Consider the following 20,587-nt stretch of genomic DNA (forward strand, 5'->3'; position numbering starts at 1 on the left):
AGAGAACAGGAAAGGAACTCCTTTGCTTCGCCGAGTTGATTTGATACTTACAAAATGATCTGCTGGGCCAAGAATATTTTTACTTTGTGTCTATATAAATATTCTTCATTTTTTTTATAGAAAGCACATCGCTGGTCTCTAAAAGCAAATGTGGTTTTGATTGAAGCAGACTCGAATTTCCATCTGAAGCCCGCTTGCTAACAATAGAACCGGCTTTCCCATTTGCCAAGATCAATGTTGACCTGTTTTCACCTAAATTTTATAGATGTCAGAAAAAGAAACTGTTCACTGCTCTGTGGCGTACCTGGCCTTTTTCAGCCGCACTCTGCTTGATTTTTTTTTTCTGAAGCTCCTTTAAATTCCCCTTGTCACAAAAAACTAACAATAAGGTCAAGTATTTCAGTAAGAAATATTGAATTATTATCCGACATTGTCAACCAGCCAAGAACCTACGAAAGTCAACCACGAAATGTAGAAGAGAGAGGAGACTTAACCTCAGGCCTCTGCGTCCCGCCTCCATCGTGAGGGGAGGATTTTTGGCGCTGGGGGGCTGTGGAGGAAGGAGGGCTGGCAGATGGGTGAAAAGGGAACCGGACAGCTCGCAATCACGTCCAGGCTTCCGTCCCTCAGGAGTGTCTTGTTGCACTCGCATGCTGCTGCAAAGAGCCAACTTTGATTTTTCTTGGAGAGGGCTCCGGGCACCCTAACATCTAAGCCATGCCAGCAGCATGAGTCTACTGAGCTCTCCTGATCCCCTGGCCATATCCCTGTCCATCAAGGCTAATTTCTGTGACAACATAAACTTTGCTGCGTAGCCAATAAACTCAAACCCGATGGAACTTGATGTGGCCAGCAAGAATGACAAGCTGGCAAGAGGTCGGGGCTGGAAATAGAGTGAGTCTCACCAGCCAGTGGTTTGGGAGGGGTACGGGTGGGTGTATGGATATGTACATATGTTTTATTTGTTCTGATAACCCTAATAAAGATTTCATTAATCAGTAAACTGGCTCCCATAGGAGCAGAAATAAGCGCAAGTCTCCAAATGAGCCTCAGTAAAGCCAACATCTGTGCCCCCGCCCCCGCCACCACGTCTGCCCGTCTAACCCTAACCCATGGTGGCTGAGGACACAGATCCTCTCTTATTCCAAGCGATCTGGACAGGGTGCTTGGGCAAGAAGGAATGGGGGTTGGTTTTCTGTTGGACAGGGAGACTTAGCCTGCAAGGACACAGCAGTAGTTCCAGGATGGGAGATGAAAGGTACCAGAAAAGAATCCTAAGAAGCTTACTCAAGGGGCTTTGGAGGTGAGGCTGAAATGGCTCCCCAAAACTTCCCTTGAAATGCAAATACTCTCGCTCTTCAAGGGTGAGAGTCAGGACTCGTTTATTTTTGTGAAAGGAGAGAGCCACAGCACAGCCCTAGCTGGAATGGACTTGGAGGAGTCTATGTGAAGAAGTCCTGGTGGGCATGGTGGGCTCTGAAGGAGAAGTCAGAAGTATGGGTAGAGCAGGAGTCATAAGCATGCCATCTCTTAGGATGGGGTGGCTCTCGGTGTATGCCCAGTCACTCAGAGTACAGACTTATCCCAGCTCTTGATGCTTGTCATCCTTTCCTACCGAATGCTGGAGGTCTTTTGTGCCAAACCTATCCCTTATTGTCCCATCAAGGTTTCAAAGAATCACCTGGCCATAGGTGTTGGGTAAGTACCTGGATAAAACACATCCAATGTATGTAACTGAAATGTATGTTGATTTCGGCTGCTTATACCCACTTTTGTCAAGCATTAAAATCTCACATTTCTTTTTGTCATGTACCTTGGTTTTAAATTATTAAATTCTAATTCCTTACCTCCACACTGGTTTTTGGCCCTGCTCATCCTGGGGCTGCTACACCTCCCCAGGATGTTCTTCCCTGCCCAGCTGAAAGCCAGCTCTCATTGTGTACAATTCCCCAGAGCATGGCTTCTACTCCACGGAGACTCTGTGCCCAGCCTTCACTTCAACCCCTCTGAGAACCCGTCCTGCTCATCTTATCGGTGGAGTGAGGTACCCGTCACTCTCTGCCTCTTCTTCTTCTAAAGAGCCGTGGTGCTCCAGGGCAGCAAACCTCTACTCCTGAGTATTGTGTTAGACGGAGGGTGTAGGGTGGGCGCTACTTTAGCTTCAGATCCAAGATGACTTAGAACTGACTCATCCAGATGAGGCTCAGATGTGACATCTTTCCCAGGAACTGGTTGCTCCTGGTGTCCCTAGACCCTCAGATCACATCTCTGCTATACCACCTGCTGTGCAAGGAGGAGTGTCTCTATCTGTCCCCAGGGACAGATCAGGTGATCTTCATGAGGTTAGAGTGTGTCTCGGTCACTTTCATATCCATCCTGCCTAGTAAGTGTTCAATCCACATTTGAACTTAGGGAAATAAAAACGTAACCCTTCACTAAGATCAGATTAGGTTATGGAATTGAGAAGCAAAGCAAGAGTCGCTCTTTTCTCAAGCTGGAGTCCCCCTCTTGGTGTCCCACCTACTTCTTCTCTGTAAGGCAGAAGCACTTGAATTGGATAGCCTTTGGCACAACCACAGTGCGTTGGGGGTCCTATCGCTAATTACATTCTAACTTCTGTCTGACGGCGACACTGGACTCCTGTGAGCTCTCACTGCCCCGTTAGCGTGCTTTTCCTCTCCTGCTTCTTAAATTGAAGGAACATCAGCTACAGGCAAAGGTCATGCAAAGAGAAAGAAAAAAAAAAGAGGGACAAGTGAAGTGATCTTTATTAGCATGTTAAGTGACAGTGTGGTCCCGCCCTAGCAACCCGTATGTGAAATAATAGAATAGTCTTCCCTGAAGGGCCAGTAAACCTACCCTGAGCATAGAAGGCAAGGGGTCTGGACTGGAAAAGCTCTCTTGTCCACTGCAGGAGAACCAGCTCGCAAGGCATCACCGGTGCATAGGACAACTTTGTCCAGCAACGAATGCCTTCAACTCTCTCCTGCTGAATTTCAGACCTGGCAGGCTGACTTGGTCTTGCTTTCTAGAGAGCAATGTGCTGCCTTTAACACAGTTAGCTGAAGTGTGATATAGAGGCAGTGTGTTGGGAATTGCATAAAAAAAGTTTCAGGAGATCTGTCTGACTCAGTTTGTAACAAATGGGAAATAAGTGCATGAAAACCAGGGAACTAAACTAAGTGCCCAGTGAAAATCTAATGCAAAGGACGTTTCTGTTATAAAGGTGAGAGTGCAGGGGCTCATGGGAAGAGACGCCCTAACCCCTGGACTCCGGTCTTGCACCCACAGGGTGATCTTGCAGAAATGATTTCACCTCTTCGGGATTTCATTTCCTCTTTCTCTACAAAATGACCATTTTTCCAGTGCCATGAGAAACAATGGGCCCCATTCTCTCTCTGACATTAGACAGACTCTAGCTGCCTCTTAAATCTCCCCATAATTTCTCCATTTTAAAAGCCAATTCAAGTCTATAGGTAAACGTTGTACGGTCCCTCAACAGACCATCTGGCAGGCAATTTATTACTGTCCATGCTTAAGGAGAGGGTCAAGAGAGGTGAAGTGGCTTGTTCAAGGTCATGCATCAAGTTAGTAGGGGTTAAAGACCTGGATCCCACATCTTTCTGCGGCCTCCTGCTGTTCCCCTTCCACTGACTCCCTAAGGCGGAGTTGGCTGCAACGCTGCTGGGCGTAAGGAGAAAATGGCTGAAGCATCTTCTGTTTGGAGCGCAAGATTGCCCAAGTGGTGGAAATGAAAGTTCCCCGGGACTCAATATAAAGGTTAAGTACCTTACAAGTACTCAGTGTTGTAGATAATGAGAAAAAAGGAAATGAAATTGGCCATAAACAGAAATCAAAACTACCTAAATTCTCTCTACAAACAAGTGGCAAATGTTTTTACCTCCCTCCCCAATGTGTGTGTGTGAGTGTGAGTGTGTGTGTGTGTGTGTGTGTGTGTGTGTGTGTGTGTGTGTGTGTGTTTGCCTGTTTGTGTGCATATGGGTGCTTCTAGGTGCAATGTGTGTGGGTGTGCACTAGTACTTGTGTACACGTGCATACCAGGGGTTCATGCCTGGTGTCTTCTTCAGTTGCTCTCTACTTCTTTACCGAGGCTTCCTTTGAAGCCCAGAGTCTATCACTTTGGCTAATGTATCCAACCGGACAGCCCAGTTGACCACCGCGTCTGTCTTCTGAGCACTGGGATTACAGGCCACACCAGCCCAGCTTCTATGTGGGTTCTGGTAAATCGGAACTCTGGTCTTGATGTTCACATAGCAAGCACGGTATCCATTGAGCAGTCTCCCCAGCCCCTGTACCTGACTTCCTAAACATCATCATCTTCACTGGCTTAGAGTAATTCAAAGAGTGACGACGACAAGATGAGAGAGATGGGCTAAGGTGAGTCGGAGTGCTCCTCCGCAGCTTTCTCATGGTGGCAGCCATCTTACATACGATTCTACCTAGAGTTAGGAGCTGAATAAAGATTTGCTGAAACCAAGAGGGAGAGATTGGAAGGAAGAGGAGTCATTCTGATGATCTGGACTTCCCATGACCAGGCTCTCAGTTCCATATAAGACAGACAGTAGACAATCGCTGGGAACGTGTTTAAGATGCTCAGAGAGAAGACGGCGTGATTTAGGGCAGGAAGCATTCATGGTCTCAACTCTGGCTTCCCCCAGAACCCTAAACTCCGGTGCAAAAACCTAGTGCACCCCAGGGGTTCCATTGCTAGCTGCTGCAGCTTTCCTCATCCCTAGGTCCTCTAGATCAGCTTCTCTCCCCTCAACAGCATGGCTTTAGGGCTCAGAAAGGGGTGCCAGGTGCTCTCTCTCCCTTCATCAGATGTGGGGCGGGGCGGGGGGACCCCACAGCCACTCATAGGAAAAAGAGAATTGGAATTGACAGAGATTTCTGGCTGTGGTCTCTTTCCTGTTAAATGAATCCAACAACAGCCAAATGAAGTTTAATAATACTTTTTTCCCTCCAGTAGCGGTGTTTAGATGAAAGCACATGTAAAACCTTGGAAGAGACCATAGATGCCTGGGGTCAAGTCAGGGCCACCGTCTCTGTTCTGAATGTGTGGACGTGCTTTACACTTATGACTGATGTGATGTGAGAGCTCTGTGCTCCTCAGGGAAGGTGCCTATAGTAAGAAGCCTCTTGCCAATGCAGTTTTCATGTTTTATAGAAACAACAAAACAAAACCAAAAACCTCAGGGGATTTGAATCAGGGATTTAGCTCAGTTATGGAGCACTTGCCTAGCGAACACAGGCTTTGGGGTTCAGTCCCTAGCACCACACATACATTTTTTAGAAAGGGAAAAAGGGTTCAAATTCTATAGAAAACTGTCACTTTGGGATGTTTTAAATGCTAAAATTGTATTCAAAAATCATCCCACTTGTGGCTCTGGCTTTATTGTGATTCAAACTAATTGAAAGTTTTTCGTGTGCTTTTTAAAATAATCATCTTAATTATCATGAGTAATAATAGGTACCATCTATTTTGCACCTATTACGTGCCAGACACCTTGCAAGGCATTTTCCTATCTCGTTAACTCATTTACTTCTCATAGCCTCCATTATATAGATGAGAACGGAGATTGTGTGTAAATCCACGGCTTAGGAAGGCTGTCTTCGCCGTCAGGCAGATCTAGGCTTGAGACTTAATAGCCCTGTAACCTGGGACAAGTCTGAACCCCAGCTTCCTATCTGTGAAATGGGAACAGAAACACTGTTAACCTCTCTGCGGGCTGCTGGGAAAACTGAGATAAGGCAAGAGAAACATTGCAAACCGAACCAGGTGCGGAAGGCATCCTGTGACTGCTACCGACCTAACATACCCCAGAGAGCAATCAAAACAACGGCTTCCAATGCCATCCCAAACGAGGGGGGCACCTTGGGCCACCATTTCTTTCTTCCCCTGGTGCAATCTGGACCACCTGGACTCAAGGCCAGTGAGGGAGGAAGACACCAGAAAAGCGTGAGGAGGGCTTTCTGCCTTGAAAGGAAGGAATGGTGGTTGGAAAGAGGACCTTTGGGGTGTGGAGGATGTAGCAAAAACAAGGAACGGTAATGAACATCCTTGGAAGTGGCTGTTGGGATGAGCCTCCCACGGGTCCTGGGAAGTCTAGGAAGCTCTGCATAGACCCTACCCACAGGGCACCCCTGTCCTGGAAATAACATCAGGCAGCCTGCCTCCTCACAGAACTCGGACCTCCATACTATCTCTGATAGGTCATTGGGAAAGAAGAAAACCTGTTGCAAATGGGTCATATTCTAAACGAAAATAGTATCTGACAGATTGATGGGCTCTGACAGGGGGAAGAAGGACTCAGAAAGATGGAACAAAGATGCCATTTTTGGAGACTGGCTCTCGGTCAGGATTTCACTATTTTCTATGGCAAAGGAACCAGTGAAAAGTTCCTCCTACTGATGAATATTTTTCTACAGTCATTCAAAGTCAAAGAGCCCGGGGCTTCGGACTCTCCCTCTGGAAGGACCTGGAGCCTGTCCCCTGGATAATTCAGAACAGGGCCACATGGCTAAGGCGAGAGGCCCCAGGGTCCCAGTGAGCAGCCGGACGGGGAACGGGTGCAGGGGGGGGACACGCTGTGTTTTCAGCTCGGATTCTGTGATCTTTCTGCCAAACAGGGGTTTACAAAGCAAAAGCTTCCAGAGAATTCTCATACTTTCTGGCTTATTCTCTGGGTGTTCCTCTTAACAGGAATCAGCTGTTTGCCTTCTCACTCATCCAGCATGTCGCTGGGGAGCACTTAGCATCTGGTCTGGCTATTATTAAAAACAAGAACATCCCGCTCTGTCGGGAGAACAGTACCCCTGTAATAAAAAGACAGCAAGCATTTGCATTCAGAACCAGGGATGTGGCCCATGCAGTGTCTGCTCTTCCTCCCCGCCAACGCTTTCGTTCTAAAGTCTCCACCATGGGTCTCCCTCTCCTGAAACACAGAGAGACTGGGCTTATGTTTTCCTTTCCTGGGGAGGCAAGAATCTCTGGTCCTGAGCTCCAGTGTGATAAATCTAAAGTACTCTCTCTTTTTTTTTTTTTTTTACAACTGCGGAAATGAAAAAGTAAACAAGACTGGAGTTGCATTGGTATTTAAGCTCTAGCCTTTTGTTGTTGTTTTTGCCTTTTTCATTTTTTTTTTTTTTTTTTTTGAGCACTGGGCTAGGAGCCTGCAGGAACCATATAATATAAAAACCTTGAGAGGTTTTATTAGCCAATAAAAAGCCTTAGTTCCTATTAACCACTTAACTCCTTGCTCAGATTCAGCACTTGCTCCCTTCTTAACGCTTCTCTGCCTCCCACTGCCCAGAAGTGCAAGTTGGCCCACCAACCTCTCTCAGCACAACCTAGTTCACACTCTGTTCTAGAAGGTTCCGGTAAGAATCATCTTCGATAGTAATCTTGGCATTTGTCCTCTGCCAATGCACCAAGGACGAGATGTCCATACTCAGACACGGTCTCGCTCCTCCCCCGGATCCCCACTCCCCAGATTCCTCAGCACCTGCCAAAGGGGCAAAGCCGTTATGACTTTCACGATCTTAAATATTAAATATCAGGGGGAAATTCAGGCCAGAGGCGTGGCCGGTAGAAGCAGCCATGAACCTCTCATTTGGAGCCGGAAGAATGAAGAGGAATAATGACAGACAGAAAGTGAAACTGGTCAGTTGCTTGACCGCCTGGAAAAGATGGCGTTCCTAAAAGCCAACGACATGATGTTGGAAGGAGACGGTGTCGGAGGCGTTTAAAGCCTTCAACTGCTCCGTCAGCACTCCCGCCGCTCTCAGGCCTGTGCGGGGCGTTAGATTGTGTTGGCTTTAAAGAATAAATAAATCTGCACACTTACATCAATCTATCGTGTGATTGAGTCTACTTGGAGGGCCCTTGGTACCCTTGCCTAACCCCCATCTCCAACTGCGCTAACCCTGTGTCCTACTTTCCCTTTCTCCACATTCACGCTAACTCTAGTACTTCTGGCGCCCTGGAAGTTTCCTAAGACCTGCAGGGCACAAAGCCGCTGACGACTGCTTGTGTTTTTGTTCTGGTCCTCACTCAAGCTGCATCCTTTGTTACTCCCTCTTCCGGTAGACTTCTTTGCTGTGTGTTGTGTTGGCTTGCCTTTGTTTTATGAGAATGGCAGGTGGAAGGCTTCACTTCCTAGTGGCTCAGGAGTGGGACCAAATGAGCTGGGAAGGACACATAGCCATAAAGAAGTGTGCAGTTGGAGGTGGCTCGGTGGATAACGTCCCTGACTCAGAATCATGAAGACTGACTGGAGTTTGCAGGCCCAGAATCCACAGGAAAGCTGGGCAGGTGTGGTGGACTGCTGGTCATTCCGGTGCTTTTTTGAAGGTAGAGACAGGGAAGGCAAAGAAGGAGGTCCCTGAGACAAGCTGGCTAGCCAGGGCTGCCATCTCAGTGAGTTCTGGGTTTGAATGGGAGACCCTGCCTCGATTAATACAGTGCAGAGTGATGGAAGATGACTCCCTGTGTCAACCTTGGGCCCCGCATGCATGCACATCCTCCCCACATATGTGAAAGTACTCACACTCAAACACACATGCACACCATGCCCACACACACGGAGGTGAGGGGAAGAGGCGAACAACATTTGCAATGCTAAAAAAATACATAAAACAAGTTTTTCAAAAAAAAAAAAAAACCTGAGCTAAGTGGCCAGACATCACTGTGGCAAGATAAGAAGATGAAGAAGTCTTAGTAAAGGTTAAGCAAGTTTCCAGAATTGCATCTTCCTGCTTTCTGACTGGCTGGGCCTCTCTGAACAACAGGGCTGGGTTGAGTCACAAGAAGCTCTTGAAGAAAAGCTTTACAAAAATTAGTAATGACCTCTTCTTAAATGTCAAGCTCAACAGGCTTCATTAACCCCAGGAGCATCCTGTGTTTACTGTCCATGTGAAGAAGAATTAGGAGCTGCGTGGTGGAGGTGCTTCTCCCAAGCCCCCGAGAAATTACAGTAACAACAAACACCTCGAGCAAATAAATCATTGCCATCCCCAGGAGTGGTGCATTTCTATTTCTTTGCTGGCTTGCCATGCTCTCCCTTCCTCTCTTCAGGTGTACTTGCATGGACACACACCACCCACCACTCCCACCCCCATACTACCCCCACTACCCTCCCCCATACCACCACCACCCTCATGCCACCCCCACCCCATACTACCATCCCCCATACCACCCCCACCCGCCTATACCACTACCACCACCCCATACCACCCCCCATACCACCACCACCCATACCATCACCCCCATACTACCACCCCCCATACCACCACCATCCATACCACTACCACCACTCATACCACCACCCCCCCATACCACCACCACCTCACACCACCCCATACCACCATCACCTCACACCACCCCATACCTCCACCACTCCATACCACCACCACTCCATACCACCACCACCTCACACCACCACCTCCACCACTCCATACCACCACCACCACCACCTCATACCACCACTACCCCATACCACCACCTCTACCTCATACCACCACCACCTCATACCACCACCTCCACCAGTCCATACCACCACCACCACCATCACCACCACCCCATACCACCACCCTCCCCCATACCACCACCACCATGGTATATTATTCTCTCCATCTTCACCTAGTCTAAGTTCTGATGAACACCTTTTAAAACTCCCATTCCCAAGGTCTCCAGATTGAATAGCTACGGCTGAGAAGAACCTAGGAAGTCCCGATGAGGCTTATCAGGGTGCGTAAGGAGGATGGCAAGGAGAAAAGAGTCTGTTGCCTTTGCTCAGAGCCCCAAATTTAAATGGCAGTTCCTATCTGGCCTTTCTTAAACAACTCCAAGACCAAGGAGACAGCCCAGAAATGAAGAGGAGAGTCATGGGTGAGGGGAACACATTGCAGTGTGCGTAGGTAAGTATTCCTGGGTGCACGCAGGGTAGACTGGTCCTTCAGCGCTGACTCTGGGAGCAAACGTGTGAGCATTCATGGCCTTGCGTGGGTGAGCTGGTGATACCACTGAAATCACAGGAGTCAGAAAAATAGTCCCCCACCTTCCCTGAAAAAAATCTCAGGCTGCAATGCTGTTCTAAGATGCCCACTTTTGCAGAGGCCCCAGTACGCTGTTTTCTTGAATGGTCTCTCAACTGATTTTCTCAGAGCTGGGACGGAGGCCACAACGCCCTGCCTCTAACCTGATAACACAGATAGAGGTAGTGGCTTCCTCGGAGGAGTTGGTCCCTGTTTTCACGGTGGCTCTTGGTTGTGTCTTTACTGCTCATCATTCATTCTCAAAAGGAGTGGGTCGGGGGCCGTGTGCCTTTTGTTGCTGTGAAACCTGTGCTCGCTGTGACCAAGGGCTCCCCGACATTCTCCCTTGCTTTCCAGACTGTTTTCAAGTCTCATAAATACAAACATGTGGCTCTTCAACCACATCTGTAGATAATAACTTCAGGGGGCTTCCTGTTTACATGGCAATACCCATTTCCCAGCCAAATAAACTCTGTAACAGAGAGCTAAGGTGTTTATTGGGCCAGTCTCGGCTGGGATTGAGTTAACAGGAAACTCCCACTCTCACAGAAATGTCTCATGATTAAATATTTGGGACACGAGGGGTCAGAAGCATTGGAGAACTCTTTCTTCTTCTGCCTGCTGTTGCAATGAGAGAGCAGAGGAGCCAGAGGAAGTACTGGCCTCGCAGCAGACTTCTGAGCAGCTGAGAGGCGGCAGAGAGAAGAGAGAATGTGCAGCTGAGCCAGGAGCATTCTCCTACTCCATCCCATCCCTGACGTCTGTTAGGCGAAGGGATGGATAAAGGACCACATGTGTATGGGAAGCCCTTAATTCTTCTGCTGGTGGCCCTGGCTTAGTGGGCAGCATCCCCTCCCACCTGCTCAGTTATACCCCCATACCAGTTCCACAAAAGTCAAAGCTTCCAGCCTCCAACTCCTGGAGATGTTGCCCATTTGGTAATGCCTAGAGGTACTTTTGGTGGTCGGGATTGAGAGGTACTCTGGGTATCCAGTAGGTAGAGGTTGTAGCTACTGATAAATAACCCACAAGGCTCTGGATACACAGAGAACTGTCTGGCCTGAAATGTTGAAGTCAAGGTTTAGATGTGGGCAAGAAACTCAAGGTTCAGAGGAGTGAAGTGATGTGGCTGGAACAAAACAAGAGACTGACTGCCTCTGTGCCCACCTCCCCTGAGCCTTTAAAACCCACGGAAATGTTTAATTTATGTAAATAACTATGTGTCTTGAAAGAGCTACACACAAATTCTCTGGCCAAAGCTCAGCCATGTTCTTCTAGGATGGCTCCTCCCCTTAGGAATAATTTGCTTCCAAGATTTCTCCGGGCACAGCCCTTTTAGGGGAGGCCTCTACCCTGCTGGGATAAAGAGGCCGATGTGGCCAGTGATTCAGCGTCTCTACACCAGGGTCTCTGGACCCCGACATTAGAACTGTGGTAAGTCAAAACAGCCGGGCCAGGAAACAAGTAACTACTCAGCCTCATGGAAAGGGAAGAATTTACTAAAAATAAGCACTGCCCCACCCCCACCCAAGAAAATCCTCAAAATACAGTTAGGCTCCCTAGAAGAAAGCTTCTGAGGTGGAAGTCCTCCAGGCCAAGGTCCATTTTAATCACAACTAGACTTCAGTTTTTATTTCTAAAGACTCAAAAAGAGATATGGGAAGGAAAATGGACAACTTTCTCTATCTGGGCTGCCTGGGATCTGACTAGAGCTGGGAAGAGGGCTGGTCAATTGTTGGGTCCAATTCCTGTTCTCAGAGGTCTATCCACCTGGACTCCTCCAGAGCTGAATTCAGGGGCTTTGCAGCAGGATGGCATGGGCACCCCCTCCTCCAGACTCAGACGCTAAAAACACGTTGATGGCCAGAGTTTCTGCCTGCTCCTAAAGATACAGGACAAACAAGAGCACAGTGCTCACGATGACGATGTTCCCCCTCTCACGAGGAGTAAAGGACCTCTGCTTTTACCTAGCTCGGGTACATCCTGGGAGGTGCAGGCGGGAGCAGATGTCAGACATGAATGAGAAAAGACCCAGGATACACACATAACAAAACAAAACAAAACAAAAAAACAAAAAAAGCCTTTTTATTGAAAATTAAATTCAAACTTCAAATTAATATTACAATCATGAGGGAAAAATGCCAAATAATTCAATTTACAGTTGCAACATACAATACAAATAGTCCCTTTGAAGTTCCGAGTAAACTCATCCACAATCATGACCTGTGGCACAAAGCAGAATTTGTACAATACGTGTATGGAAAGCAAATCTTGGGCAATAGCAATCAGAGAAATAAAAAATAAAAACAAAAGCTGTATTTACACAAAATGCTACAATTTTTTTTTGTTGTTCCACAGAAATCTAAGAATGGTAGGTATATCAAAAGACATGGAATTTTATTCAGCATACCTAAGAAATTACTGTACGTTATGTTTTTGGCTGGTATATTTTTAAAGTACGGCATTAAAAAACAAACAATTATTTGTAAACATGAAGTAAACAGACAACTAAGAAAGTTCTCACATAGGAAAAAAATCTTTGTTTTAGGTGCATTATCTTTTTTAAGAACAACAAATTCAAAGTTTGGAAGAATCGTCTTTTATTGTCTATTATTTTCTCAAATACTGTGCATATAATTACTTCTGCTAATGCTTTCTATCTCTAGGTCAGTCAGTCCCTTTCCTTGGAGTGGAGGGAACCCCCAACATGGCTCCTCCCTTCTGAATCTACAATGGACAGTCTAATGGTGTGGAGATGTTTCTCTCTCTATTTCTCAAGGGTCCCTAGGTAAAGGAGGAAACAGTTTAGAGAGCCAACAGTAGTTAACCTGTGAAGTCTCTCACTCCCTAACCTACAATGAAAACCATGCTGCCTGTTCTGAACTCTGGCCTAGGTTAAAATTTCTGAGACAACTGGAGAGTGTTATTCTAAAATCTAGCTGTGTGGGTCATACCATGAATCCCAGTGATGTCTGTGCTCCTTCGAGAACTGGGGTGGGGTCAGGGGGATGGGGCTAGCACATATAGATGGTTCCAGAAGTAATAAGACATTGCTTTGGTCTTAAAACCACAAATCATACATGTGACCCAGTGCAAATGGAGCAGTTGAGAGACAAGGGAACAGGAAGGGGATTTTAAACCCTAGTCCAAAAAACAGAAGAAAAGAATGTGTTCTAAGTAACGGGAGACACCCAGTGAGGTGGCCGAAAGGTGGAGAGAAATACTTGAATTTTTCTCAAAGGGAGGATGAAGGGAAACAGTTTGTTTTCAAAAGTGTTTCAGGGTTGCTGCCTGCAGCCACTGTGATAACATTTGGGCACTAACACATCCTCTCTAGTCCCCTACTATGTGTACTGTAAACTTTAAGAAGCCCTTTAACGTTAAAAAACGATGTACAAATATAGTACCCTTTTTAAACAATTAAATAGGGTGCAGCTGGCACCAATGGTAACATTTTCCTGTCAACTAATGGAAACTGAAGAGTGTGACCAGACACTGGCCTTTGTAAGTGCTCTGAAATAGGTGTCAGACAAACCCATGGACAGTGGTGTGCTTCAAGCTACCACACACAATAAATAGCCTCCGTTACGACTTCCATCTGAAGACACACAAAGTGGCTTATCTAGCTGAACATACTTGGTATACAACCTTTAGAAGGCAAAGTGTTTTGGTTTGGTGGGAGGTTCCCCCCCATTTGTACCAGAAGGAGTCAGGGTGAATGCTAAGGAAAACCCAGACTGGAGGCACACACAGATCCACCTGCCCCCAGACTGTCCCACATTGGGACAAAGGTCAACCTGAGAAGGAACAGAGAGCTGCGGGGTCTAGAGGCCCGAGACAAATGTCTGCAGAGCTCTCCTTGGGATGACTCGGGATTGAAATGAAGGTGGCCCCCACCCCACCCCACCTGTGCAGAATTTGTCTGGTGTCCTTGAAAGATCCCTGGGTTGGATTAAGGATTCACACTCAGGGATTGGCTGCAAGGCCCCTGGAACAATGAAAGTGCATCCTCTGGGCGGGCTGGATCTCAAATTCACACTATGGCAAATGCCAATTGGTAGGTACATGGCCTTCCCTGCTCTTGACCCTCCCTAGTGGGAACCCATAATATGGAAGGATTCGTGGAGGTCCCCACAGACTGTGTCTACTGACATCAGCTACAGGTCGCTATTCAGCTGACCAGCTCCCCTAGGACAGTGACTTTGTTCTGCTCCTTGGAAAGCTGCTGGGGGCCCTCCTTGGGTAAGGCACTTGGGGTTCCCCTGAATGACTGTGTGGTAAGGCTGGTAGGTGCAGGGTCCTGGTGTGTCTGCGCTTCCCTACACTATACATGTTGTGACTGAGCCCTTACCACACATGTGGCTTTCAGCTGACTAGGTCCTCAACTAGGAAGCCTGCAATTTACAGTTTTGCTTAACTCTGAGACCACAGAACACGTTTCTGCAGTTATTCACTTGTGCTTAGCTTTTTAATATGACAAGAGCCATAATGACCATGCCACCACCATCCCCACCCCAAAAAGAAGGAAATTAGGAAACCACATGTCTCCAGCATTTCATGCTGGTAAAGGGGCCACATGAAGTGTTAAAGGGCTTCAGGGCCATGGTTGTTTTGTTTTTGTTTTTTTTAAATCCCTAATTATTGCTTTAAAAGGCAAAAAGCTGTGTCAGAGGCAATCAAAGACCTGAAAGAATGAAATATAGCATTCCCTTCATACATCACAAAAACAAACTACAACTAAAATATTTGGAGGTGGAAATTATCTTCAAAAATCACATTGTGCCTGAAGGAATTGAAATTGCTTAGCAATATTTCAGATATGGCTCTAGCCCACTGAATAAATTTGTTATTTAAGAAAAGGCACTTTTAGAGACCGAAGTCAACATATCATTACACTAAGAAATGTTCCAAAGGTCCAAATGTCATTAAATAATTATAAATATATCTTTAAAGTTATATGACCATTCACGTTAGCAAGTTACCTCAGATTTTACACATATTCATAATTTAAAAAAAAAAGAAAAACAAATAACACACAGCCAACTCAAACACTATATCATTATGGCTATAATAAGGTATTGCCATCTTCAGTTTTGCATAGAGGGAGGAGAGGAGAGGGTAGTTGGGAGGATTTCTTTTTGGTTAAATGGGGGACATGAGGGAACTATAAAAAAGTAAAATAAAATAATCTATCCTGATCAGTATTTCTGAAGTCACTTTCTTAGAGTAGGAAAAAAATAAGTGAACTCAAAAGTTCAAATGAGTACCTGCAGCAAGTCTGCAGGCAAACTTTGGAGCAGGCATCAGAAGGGACAGCACTGGATGCGGCGGCGGAGGCGGCGGCATCCATGCTACCTCTCATCCCTTCCTGAGTGCACCACACTGGCTTTGAAAGCTGGTCTGCAGAGTGCACCGGCCCCCACACAGCCGCAGCGTGAGGTTTCAGAGTACAGGGAGGAAGTGGCTTGGCTCTTCTTCCTCCTGAACCCGGAGTCCACCTCTCTGAATTGGCATAGGAACAAGTTACTGATGAAAACAGACCAGACAACAACACCTTTGACCATCTGTTCCCTGGTAAAAGGGACATCTTAAATAGTAAACAAAACGAGACCCAGTTATGACTGTCTCTACCCTCTTAGGGTTGCAAGATCATGACTAGGGAGTGAATGAGAAATCTTCTAGATAGCTAATCAATATACATATATATGCACTCTCTTTATATATGTATATATTAACACATGTGGGGTGTGGCCCCTGGATGCCGCTGGGCCACAGCTGAGGAATTTCAATATGGTCGCCAAACAGATTCATCCATTCTGCCACTAGAATTCAAAACAGTTGGGGAACTGCTGTGGCTTCCATCAGCGTCAACACCATCATTCTGGTTAGGCAAATTTGGATTTAATAGCGTGCTGCCATTCGAGGTGGTGGTGCATGGCGGAAGCATTCTGGAAGGAGACCGGTCCCCTCCCGGTACCATGGGGAACTGATAGGACGCTGACGAAGTGCCATAGTAGAGATATGGAGTGCTGCTGGTCTGGAAGGGTCCACTCTGGCTTTGGGAAGAGCCGGGGTAGGGTGGTGGCAGGTAGGTGTGGTAGTGGGTGGTGGCGGACATGCCGAGGGACATGCCTGACGTGACTGGCGGGGTGTAAGTAAAGGTGGCTGGGTAGTGCATTCGTGGGTTGGAGAAGCGGTTCTCAGTGAGGGATGAAATGCTTGGGAACTGCCTGGGGTCTGAAAAAGGGCCCAGTTCTGAAGCACCTAAAAATTATAACAGAAGATGGGGAAGGGGAAACATCTGTAAATATCAATTAAAATGATAGAATTTTTACAAGATTAAAAAAGAAGAAGAAGAAAACTTTAGCTTTCTCCCGAGGAACAGCAAGTCACCAACAGATTTTCAAACGCACTGCTCACCTCGGGCTTCAGCTTTCCCCACATCACCGTCTGTCTCAATGACATTTATCCTTAAGTTCTCCACCTCCAGAAATCCCCAAGGGCTTTTAAAAGCCAAATATGTGCTAGACCCTGTGTGGAAGCCAAGCCAGCATCCAGCCACAGGCTCACTCACCAGACTGTAAGGCTGGGTCTTCATTGACACCCCTCCCCTCCCCTCCCTTTTGGTTTCTTACTGCATTTCGGGTATCTGAAGTGAAACTTTTACTCAATCAGATCCATTGATTTTTTTTTTCCTAACTCGATGTAAACAAACTCCAAAGATTTATTATTGTACCCCTTTGCGGGGGCAGGGGCTTCTTTGTTAAGAAAAGCACGTCTAACAGATTTCCTCAACATATTCCTACTATTTTTTAACCTTTGAAAGAATTTAAGATCTTGTTACAATTCTCATCCTAGTCACTGTGAAATCACAGCAGATTTCGATGTAATCTAACACTATCTTGCTTTTCTGGGGGTGTCGGGGAGAGTGGAGTCCTCAGAAATTCTCCCTTGAGTCATAAACTAAGTAAGAAGGTATTGAGAGGGAGGGTGGGGTGGGGTGCGTGGGAGGGTGGAGTGGAGGGGGGTGTGAGGACCTTGACTGTCACTGAATTTCAGAGTGTTGATGAGCGGCACAGGACCTGATTTAGGCCAGGTGCCCACAGCAGCTTTGGTACAGGCGTCAAGCCTCGGAGAGATTAAATGGAGGGTTCCCTGACGACTGCCTGTGCCGTGCACTACAGCGAGCTTTGGGCGCTTTAAAGCCTAGAAGCAGATATGCCTTCCCCTAGAACTTTCACATCTGGAGCTGCCAGTGTGCCTCCTCAGCAGACCCCTCTGCCGTCTAACTCCTGAGAGCACAGCTGGAGACTTTCTCTGCATGTGGAAACTAGTTGTCTGCACTGGGTAAAGCTCATAGCTGTGATGTTGGGGTTCCTTGTAGTTTTCTAGAACTGACAGGATTAAGGCAAGGCCTTTTGTAACACCAACGTCTCTTGCTAAGATTGTGATGCCTAAGTTTCCCCTCGCTTCCTGACTTGCATTTCCTGTATCTGCTTTTGCTACAGGTTTTGGCTGTAAGGGAAAGTGCTGAGCAATGCTTGAAGACCTTAACTGTCCCTGCGCCCAATTTGTCCTCAGCCTTTCTCCTGGGATAGTCTGAAGGGATCATTCAAGAGAGTGTCTTGAAAGGGCCTATCAGAGGGTGGTTGGTGTTTGTAAAACTGCACATTGGTTGTAAATCTTCACCAGGAGCTGGGATTCAGGGCGTGAAATGCATGTGTCATACAAAGTAACTGCTTGAAAGCAACATGGGGTTAACAAACCCTTTTTTTCTCACAAACCAGAAGACAGTAGCCCTCAGACAGCCCAGCCCAGCCCCCCAGGATTGTGAAGTCTCACCTGCCTGGCTCTTCTTGCTGAGAGAGGAAGGCCAGAGGCAGAAGTCAGAGGTGGCAGTATCATCATCTGGAAAAGGAGGGGACGAGCTCTAAGTTCCCTTCCAGCTCTAGCATTGACATCTGGTCTACGGCATTGATTCCAAGGCAGGAGGAGAAACAATGGCCTTGGGGTGGGGGTGGGGGTTCCCATCCCTTGGTAGTGACATCCCAGAACCCGCTGACCCCCGTCTGCAGAAGGTGCCCAGCAAATGAGCTGCCTCCAATACCAGAAGCAAACACTTTCAAGATGCCAAACTAACATGCATGCAGCCAGGCGCTTAGGGTCTGCTTTTTATAAACCCCTCTTCCCGGGACTGGTCTCTCCCTCACCCCTCCCCCTAAATGACATTCTGACAAGCCTGAGTTTTAGAAGGTGGAGGTAATGAGGCTGTGAGAATCAGAAATGGGAGCAGATGAGCATACCCACCTCCCTACGCCCCCCCCCCCCGCCGCCCCCACCCCCAGCTACCCTTCCTCCCCATTTATGGACTGCCACAAACAATACAGACCCCAAGCAGAGGCCACAGGTGGTCCTCAGCAGTCTTCTTGCCCCACAGCATTTAGGTGAAGTTGAGGGGCCAGCCTAATAGATACAGGCAGGCCACTTCCATGTGCATTAAGTTCAGTACCCAGAGCACATGAAAAAAGCCAGAAGAACTGTAGTAGTTTAAAACGGAAAGAAGCCGCACTTAAAACATCAACATTTGCCCCTCAAAGAAGCACAGACTTCACACACAGATAGGCATGCTAATGTTTTTTTAAAAGGCTTCTAACATGTATTTTTTTTCCTTAAAACTATGTTTTAGGAATAATTAAAATTCCATATGGCTTCGCTTATTTTGATGCAGAAATCTCATTAAAACTCTTTATGGGGGACCCTGCTAGTAAACACTGATATGGCTTTGTATTTACTCGTACCACACACCTCTATTTTAGCTGCTACATTTTGCTGATGTTTTTATTGCTCAGCAACATATGCCAAGAGCGCTGTAGCTTTGGGTTTTAGAGACGTTAACTAACACAAACTGACAGTCATCTCTCAATGAATGAGCTCGGGTTGGGGTTCATTGGTCTTCATGGAAAACCACGGGACGCTGGCCAGTCACTTCTTTGCGACTGTGATATCTTGAGGATCAACTCTTTCTTGACTGTGTGAACTAAAGTAGACATAAAAGAACTAGAAGAGATTCTTTGTAATCTGTGAACAACAGCCTTTTCCGGAATCTGCTCAGGCATTTTATGTTAGCAGGCGTTATTTCTGAAGCTGACTGCAATGTATTGGGGAGGAAGAAACAGGGACTTTTCATGTATGGTGGGTGGGGGGGGGCGGTCCTAACAGAAACCTCAATTTATTTATAATCATTGTTTCAGAGGGAAGAGATGTAACTACATATCTCTCCCTGAATAGGTCTGCACCCAAATTTGTACTCTCTCTTGTATGAGTGGTGTGGCTTTCTTCCTCACCTCCTTTTTTGGGTGATTTTGACAATGACACTGCTCCTTTGTGTCATCAGCCACATTACAGTCACAAACTTTAAAAAAAAAAAAAAAAAGAAACAAAAAAACTTTAAAAACACATACTGAATTGACTATGGAAAATGTCAATTTGGCTTGTTAAAAATGCCCACAAGATGAAAGCTTGGACTGGTATGCCCATCTAATTTTGTACGTGCAAACCCACCCTACCCCACCCCATAGTGACAGGCCTGTAACCTCAGGACAACCCAAACATCTTAAAGCGCCAGCTATAGTCTATCGAGTAAATAAAGCTAAGGTCATTCTTTTTGCTGGTGTCCATGTATATATAATCTTGTCCGTGGACAAGATACACTAAACTGTGCTGAAAAATGGAAACTGCCAGGGAATTGAGGGTTCTACTATCCACATGAGACCTGGTTCTAAGAGTTTCAAAATTAACCTGGGGTGTGGAGAGGGGCACAGTTTAAGCCTGTAATCCCAGCACTAAGGAGGCTAAAGTAAGACTTACGGCATGCTTGAGGCCAATCTGGACTATATAGTGAGTTTCAGGCTAGTTCCAGCTACAGGGCTGAGATCCCTATCTCACAACAAAATCAAAGTTTCAAAATGGTGTTTCAAGTGCCTGGTGGGCTGACAGGAGTTAGTGAAACTCCAAGATGATGACGCATCTTCCTGATAGGCTGGTTTGACTCAACCTGGGGATGGAGCGGCAACACCACAAAGTAAACCTGAAAACTGTGTCAGGGAGGAGACTGAACTTTTGGAGAAATAAAAATGATTTCCCCAAAGCTTTGGACCTATCAGCTGGGCAGTAGTGGCGTACATCTTTGATCCCAGCACTCAGGAGGCAGAGGCAGGCAGATCTCTGTGAGTTTGATAGCAGCCTGGTTTACAGAGTGAGTTCCAGGACAGCTAAGGCTGTCTTAAAAACAACAACAAAAAAAATGTACCTATGACATTGTTATGTCCCCTGATCTCCCAAGTTAGCCACAGACCTCCTTCTGCTGGTCAAAGTACTCTGATGGGAAAGTCTAAACTCGAGATGGATTGTCATCTAATCTACACTTGACAGTTAGGGAAGCTGAAGCCAGTCACTCAAGCAGCATTCCCACACCGTGGGGCACAGGGAAGGAGGCAGAGCCAGCAGACAGACACCTTTGACTCCTAAGAGC

The 20,587-nt window shown here is 46.7% G+C and overlaps 1 protein-coding gene across 1 annotated transcript in view; it reads right to left on the minus strand.

Moving 5' to 3' along the window:
• Nucleotides 1-12,125: 12,125 nt before the first annotated feature.
• The window catches only part of Runx2 (RUNX family transcription factor 2), a 130,119-nt gene continuing 121,657 nt past the window's right edge, over nucleotides 12,126-20,587 (minus strand). The window contains 2 exon segments of the mRNA XM_052745404.1: nucleotides 12,126-16,320; nucleotides 17,899-17,964. Coding sequence (XP_052601364.1) covers nucleotides 15,842-16,320; nucleotides 17,899-17,964 — 545 coding nt within the window. The 3' untranslated portion in view covers nucleotides 12,126-15,841.

The sequence above is a fragment of the Peromyscus californicus genome, unplaced genomic scaffold (genome assembly GCF_007827085.1).
Source record: "Peromyscus californicus insignis strain IS unplaced genomic scaffold, ASM782708v3 Scaffold_19__1_contigs__length_69161282, whole genome shotgun sequence".
NCBI classification, from domain to species: Eukaryota; Metazoa; Chordata; class Mammalia; order Rodentia; family Cricetidae; genus Peromyscus; species Peromyscus californicus.